The sequence below is a fragment of the Sinohyriopsis cumingii genome, chromosome 13, assembly GCF_028554795.1.
Source record: "Sinohyriopsis cumingii isolate HCF-2022 chromosome 13, ASM2855479v2, whole genome shotgun sequence".
NCBI lineage: Eukaryota > Metazoa > Mollusca > Bivalvia > Unionida > Unionidae > Sinohyriopsis > Sinohyriopsis cumingii.
The window spans coordinates 26,228,185-26,235,434 of NC_142973.1; the positions used below are offsets into that span (position 1 = coordinate 26,228,185).

The 7,250-nt window shown below is 33.5% G+C and overlaps 1 protein-coding gene across 1 annotated transcript; it reads right to left on the bottom strand.

The window, feature by feature from the left end:
- Positions 1-1,112: 1,112 nt before the first annotated feature.
- Positions 1,113-6,985, bottom strand: LOC149785084 (uncharacterized). Its single transcript, XM_089931183.1, has 5 exons — positions 6,844-6,985; positions 4,462-5,435; positions 3,838-3,936; positions 3,035-3,166; positions 1,113-2,629 (listed from the first exon to the last, which is right to left on the bottom strand). Exons 1-5 carry the CDS (start codon positions 6,851-6,853, stop codon positions 2,465-2,467), a joined length of 1,380 nt encoding a protein of 459 aa, XP_089787309.1. The 5' UTR covers positions 6,854-6,985; the 3' UTR covers positions 1,113-2,464.
- Between the last annotated feature and the right edge of the window lie 265 nt (positions 6,986-7,250).

Genomic DNA, 7,250 nt, shown 5'->3' on the forward strand with positions numbered 1-7,250 from the left:
AAATTTCATCCTATGATATGGCTTGATCATATCTTGGTAAGGGGATGGGGTGGGGGTTCTGGTCTGCATGCTAGCAGTATCATCCCACTAGTAGGGAGCAAGCTATAGCACACACACCCCAACCCCGGTCTTCAAAAGTATAGGCAATTTAAATACATATCATTTTTGGGAAATATTTTTTAATATATACAAGCTCTTTAGAGAATATTTTAAGAAAGAAGTAGCTACAGTTAAATAAATGATTGTATATCTTTATTTATTGCAATTCTCTCATCATTTTTTTAATTGATTAATTCAGGCAAAACAATAACAAACTAAATGGTTAGATACAAGGAAAGTAACTCATAGCAGAATATTCAATATACATTAAAATTTACCTCCCTTTTTAGGTTCTAAACAAATTCATTTTACTTTTCACTCAATATTACGGTAATCATCTGAAAATCCTATCCACACACTTTCTAAAAACTCTATCTATCTACCTATCTATCTATCTATCTATCTATCTATCTATCTATCTATCTATCTATCTATCTATCTATCTATCTATCTATCTATCTATCTTTCTTAGTTAGCATTTTTTTTAGAGGTGCACATCTGACGTAAGGCCAAGCTGTATACTCTATAACCTTAAACACCCATAAATCATACATCAAACTGAAGGAAATTAAATATATGATAGATAAATGAATAAATAAATAAATAAATAAATGGATGGATGGATGGATAGATAGATAGATAGGCAGGCAGGCAGGCAGGCAGGCAGGCCGACAGACAGACAGACAGACAGACAGACATACAGACAGATAGATAGATAGATAGATGGATTAATAGATAGATAGATATATCGATAGATCGATGGATCAGTAAGGAGGGAGGGAGGGAGGGAGGTAGCAGATAGACAGACGGTAGACTCCAAAACACATTAACATGGCAGAGTGAAATAGTTGGTTAATATTTGTTTGCTTTTCTTCATGCTTTAATTTTTTCCTTCTTTTCTATCCTTTTCACGTTTTGTCTTCTTTTAATACCTTTTTCACTGTTTATTTTTTTTAATATTGCAAACCAAAACTCGTTACATAGAAAATATACAGAAGACACAAACACTATAGTTCTAAAATTATCTTTTTATTAAAAAAATATACTGTAAATGGATGGAAACATAAACAACCCTCGCGTACAAAACTAACAAAAAATTTAAAAATTGTACTTTTAAAGTACTACGCATAATATAAGACATAGTCTTATACAAAATATAGTTTCTGAAATGTGTTCGTCAATGTTTTTCCTTTACTCTTACATAGAAAAATGTTTAGATTTTATACCACTATGAAATATTGAACAAGATGTATGACTATGACACATGGATAACGACTTTTAAAATCACTATTACAAAATGGATTACGTAATATAATAATTATACATCATCTTTAAAATATAGGTGTTTTCAATCTTAAATAGCAAATGATCACACACACACATAAACACACGCACGCACGCACAAATTAAAATGGAGGACACTATTGATTGGTCGCAGAATCAACGTGTTTTTTAATATTTTTAAAATATTTTTTTATTATTATTTTTTAATTTTTTTTATATATTGTAATATTGTTCAATTTCTGACAATGATGTTGATAAATGATGCAATGATTGATCTGTATTGTCTATCGGGTAGTATTGGGCTAGATATGAATAAATATTGTTCTATACTGTCGATCATTTAATTTTGGCCTGGAGATATTTGTTCGAATTAGATTTGCTGTTTTAATACCTTTTACTTACTCCTATTTTGTTGGCGAGTACTGAAATATGCTGGAATTAAATTTATACACTTGCAAAACAAGCTAAAATAAACTTCAATCCAAAACTACCAGATACACGAGACAATGCAAAACGCCACGTAGCAAAACATACAAAAATGAACAAGTTTTGTACATGTGAATAGTGAGAAGTAAATATGGTCCACATAACAAAATAGATATTTAGTTGAGATCAGTAGAAAAATACAAATCTTGTGGGGAAACTTTAGCGACAAAGCGGATTCCAAAAAATATAGCTGAATAGAAGAACATCGATCCATGTTTTGACTCATGAATTATGAACACAATCCTTACGTCTTGCATCAAAAACGCATTTTTAGTACATATTCGGTCCAGGACTTGATTCAAGGTTTGAACAATGTAGAAATAAAATAATTAAAATTATTGAGCAATTATTCAGAAGAATAAATAATATATGCAACAAAAAATCAGCAGACATGTAAAATATAAAATGCAAATTGTCAATAAATATGCCATTTGAAACAATATGAAGACCTTTTACAAAGTGAACATGACGTGTAATAAATTATATAATAATGTCCAGATGATGAACACATATTTAGGTACCATGTCGTTAAAATCGTTAAAAAATGTAATCGTTTTATAAAATTGTGTAAATATATTTAAAGACGAAAAGTATTTTATGAAATAGTGAAGCATGATCGTATTTGCACCATTATTGAGTCCACCAGTTTAATTTGGGAATACAATTCACCAAGAAAACGCAGGTCGCGGTCATAATCCGGTACCGATGTTCTTGTGGGAAGGGGAGTCGTGCTAGAAATAGGCAAACCAGAGATGCTTCCCTGCAAGAAATAATAATAATAATAATAATAATAATAATAATAATAATAATTACGGTAGTGGATGAGATATGCTAGTAGTAGTAATAGTAGTAGCGGTAGTAGTAGCAGTAGTAGTAGTAGTAGTACGGATTATAATATGACATCACATAAAACAATTTCATAATACAGCCTCTGACCCCACACAGGGGCATGTAAGAGGATGATAAATTAATACTGCTTCAAATGATAGTAATAATAGTATATATATGGATGCTTTTCCGATAGTTCAATCATCATTTGATATTACTTAAACATCCTTAATTCATGATAAAACTATAATTTTAAAGAGCTCCATCTTCCATCAGTTTTAAAAATCCATTGCGTCTCATTACCGAATTAGCCTGATATTTATAGATATATACTTACGATTTGCTCGATGTAAAAGGCGGCGGTTTTCAGAAATGGCATAAAGGGATATTTTCCCACCCCAGACGAGAAGAAATATGAAGCTCTGACCCAGGCGGACTTGATCATCTGCAGCGCATGCGTAAACGAACTCTGTGAAGAAAATGGACATTGCTATAGCGTTCCTTCGTATTCTCTATTAGATTGGATGTACTTCGTACAGGCAGAAAAGTGTGAATTAGAAACTATGTTTAAGACCGTTCACAGATGAAAAGTAAAGGGGTAAAAAAAAAACGTTTATGTACGTGCACAGAGATGAGAAAGTATGTGGCGGAATAAAAACCGCATATTCATTGTAAATAACAAGGCAAAAGAATCGAAATATTTGGCGAGTTTCAATTTGCTTCAAATATCCTCTAATTATTTGAGGGCTTGTTGACATATTTCGCAAGCATCGTTTAAGGAAGATAAACTATATCAGGTGTTGAGCTTTGTGTGTCCTCGATTATGACTGACCAGAATCGGCTATCGCAATCAATATGGTCGTTGTTGTTATGTCATATTGGCTTATCTTATGTAAATCGGAACATTTCACATGGCGGTTATCAAATTACAAGATTTTAATTTTTAAACTGAAATAAACAAAAATAAATAGACTATAAGAACAATGTTTGTTATCTACTCCGTTGATTTGTGGAATAGATGAAAGAAGTCACCTTTTCTACGTTTCTTGCGAGAGCATGTGAGAGAGGGAGAGACAGACAGACAGACAGACAGAGACAGACAGACAGACAGAGAGAGAGAGAGAGAGAAGGGAGGGTTACCTTGATGTTTGTGCAGGTCACGTTTTCGCTTTCTTTCAGCATACTTGCGTTGAAAATTTGTTCACAAATTGGCTGTGGAACATTGTGAATAGTTGTGCACTGAAAAATAAATTGAAAAGACTATAACAATAATACTGAAGGCGGTAAGAGAATCAGTTGATAGGGAAAGCGAGATTAAAACATAAACAGAATACAGAATTTACAAATTTGTTTATTTCGATTAGGTTCAAATAGTTTTGTTCTGTAAAAGTTGGAAATATAAAGACAACACTAACGCCTACCCACTGTCAGTAAGAATAAACCGTTGAAAGTGTCTGTATTAGCCATATACAACTGCGCGGAAAAAGAAATCGCATAACACGAGCTTGCTTGTCTCATTTCAGGGAAAACACACACGGTAATCTATACTACTTTTTTATTTTATCTTTTTCTTATATCCTGAAGTGATTTATATTGGAGCTGGAAGATTTAGAACTCAAATGAACGTTGGGAAAATAATCAGCCGTAGGTGTTTTGTGATCATTGTATTTACGAGTGATACGACAGGACATATAGAACACACACACACACACAGCAAGAGAAGGACGGATACATGTAGATATACACTAAATGTGCCACACTTACACTAATCATAGCATTGCTTTTCGATAAATCTGCAGCTGCAGAAAGAGATCTGGCAATGACTGACAGGTAACGTGATTTCGACGTGCTTGTAAAAAACGAAGTCAGCATACTATCATCTGCAAAATATGATGTTGAACTGTCTTGACCTTTGCTCTCTGGTAGAGTGCTTGCTTCTGTCGGGGACAGATTTCTGTGGCTTATGTCTGCGGATGTTCCAGACGTGCTAGTTACGCCCGCGGTGCTGATTTCAGATGTTGCTGTTGTGTCTGGTGTTAGGGTACTGGAAGAACTTCTAGGCATTTCATTCGTAACTCTCTCTCCCGTGGATCGCTTTACAAGACGTCTGATGCTAGTATCGTGAGAAACGATTGTTGTAGAAGTTGTGACGTCTGTTATATGAAAGTTAGTGGCATCAGACTTGCTTGAAAAGTCAAAATTATTTGTAATTTCTAATGTGTCGTCTGTCTTGGGATCATCTAGTAACTGAGTAACGGTTTGTCCGTCGGCATCTGTAGATGAAAAGGATTGGTTGACAGACGTATTGGCTTTTTCTGTTGTTTGCACTGAAACTGGATTCACGTCCATTGTGATTTTCGCTGATTGATCAATATTGGAAATAGTGTTGCTGGAAGTTAATACTATTTTGTTAGAGGATGATTCGGTGTTTAATGCTGTTTGTACTGAATGGCCCGGACTAAGAGTCGACCCGATTGATTTTGGCGTGATAGCAGTTATAGAAAAGGAACTTTGTGACCCTTCTGTAGACCCAGATAGTAGAGTTGAATTTAAGGTGGAACCTGACTGGTGGGTTTCCTCTTCAAATATTCTGCCAGTAGAAGACCCCGGTTGATACATAATAGGTTGATTATAAGAGGGTGACGTCTGTATTATTTCTGTTGACCTTGAAACCATTACTGGAACACCGCGGAGCATAGAAGTTGGCCACAGCATGGCAATTAATACGATTCCTCCATCTGGAAATAATAAATAAATAAATAAATAAATAAATAAATAAATCCAATATCTTTATATGCTAAATCAACCAGTTGATAAAAGCCCATGACAAACATTACATTTTCTGAACACGTGAAAATCAAGAAGAAAAAAAATGAATGAATCAGTGAAATACTTAGTTCAATATTAGCAAACCTCTTCAAAGACTGGCTATTTAAAATGAATTAAAATAATAACTGCCATGTTCACGCTCAAACTTCCCAGAATACTTTCATGATAGAGTATAATAAAATAAATAATTGGGTTTGCTTGTGTGTGACACCGTCGAAATATTCATAAGAAAACTTGTTATCTTCAATATTTAAAAATATGGCGTATGAAGAAATGAAAGACATGATCGATCATTGTAGAAATCTGCTTTTAAAACGTTTTGTAATTAAACAGTATAAAAAGAAAAGAAGAAGGGAAAAAAAACAATCAAACAGCTCCCTATAAACTCTTGTTGATATATTCAAGCCACGCATTCAGAGATAATAAGACGGTATATTTTATCTGCTTCGTGGGTATGTTTTACATTATAACCATCTCCAATTCGGTGTTGTATGGTAAACACGGTGTGATACTAACATAGATCAGCTTGTTATAACGTAGCCACTATGTGAGCGAAGAAAACAATGCTCCTAAGATGAAGTTATATTTAGACTTTGACCTTTGCAATTGACCCTAAGTGTCTCATTTTAACAAAAGGAGCTAAAGTACACCGAACGGCACAAATCCGTCAACCATTGCTTCAAGCAATGATGTAGTAGTCATTCCATGGAAATTTGACATGGAGAGTGACAAATGAAGATGAAAGAATGCATGAATAAAACTCACATGATGCTTGATACAAATATATTTATGGTAAGCTACGTTAATGAGGGCCTCTTGAAGAATAATTGCACGAAACCACAAGGATTTCCTATTTAGTACAAACTTAGTAATACTTACATTTTTGTACTATTGTGAAGTCTTTTATATGAGGATATACAGCATTGGTTAATGAAAGAATGTTAAATTTAAAACATTGATTGCATGTTAGTACCGTCAAAACTGATTTAATAAATTTAAAAAATAGATAAATAATGCCTGTAGGTGATTAAATCCACTCCAGCTTATGTTAATATATTAGTCGTTTTATATATATAATTGATTTGTTAATATCTTGCAGTGAGTGAAAAGGCAGTGTTTTAACGATTTGTAGATATTGATTATAGCAGTCCGAAAGCATTCCGTATATGTGAATTGATTTCTCATAGATTTTATTCAGCTAGTTTGCTACTGATGGTGCCAAGATGAGATCCTATATGCACCTTCAAGGTTTTATCTTGTTATCTAATTCCTTGCGACGAAATAAATATTTTTTTTTCCATTTATGATGATACTCACAAATTGTCATTTTCGGCTTCTAAATGTTCACCCTAGTAAATACACTGATGATGCTTTCGACCGTTATAGATTAGAATAATTTCTGAATAAAGCGTTACTATCTTGACTATGATTAATACAACTGTTTGTTTTCTGTCTCTATCTCTCCTCTCTCTGTTTTGAATTCGAAGTTACATATGTATTTATATACCATATTATTTAATTTTCTCCCCCAAATTGTGGACTTTTCGTTTTGCTATTTTCTTACATGACACACAACACTGAGGGATTCCCGCTTGAATATATGATCATACATAAAAATCAGTATCGTTTAGTAGGAACCAATCAAATTATTTCTTAGGGGCGCCTAGGGGGGTATATAGAAATTGAAAGTAGGACTTGGCTAGGATGTTGCTGAAATCGGTGAA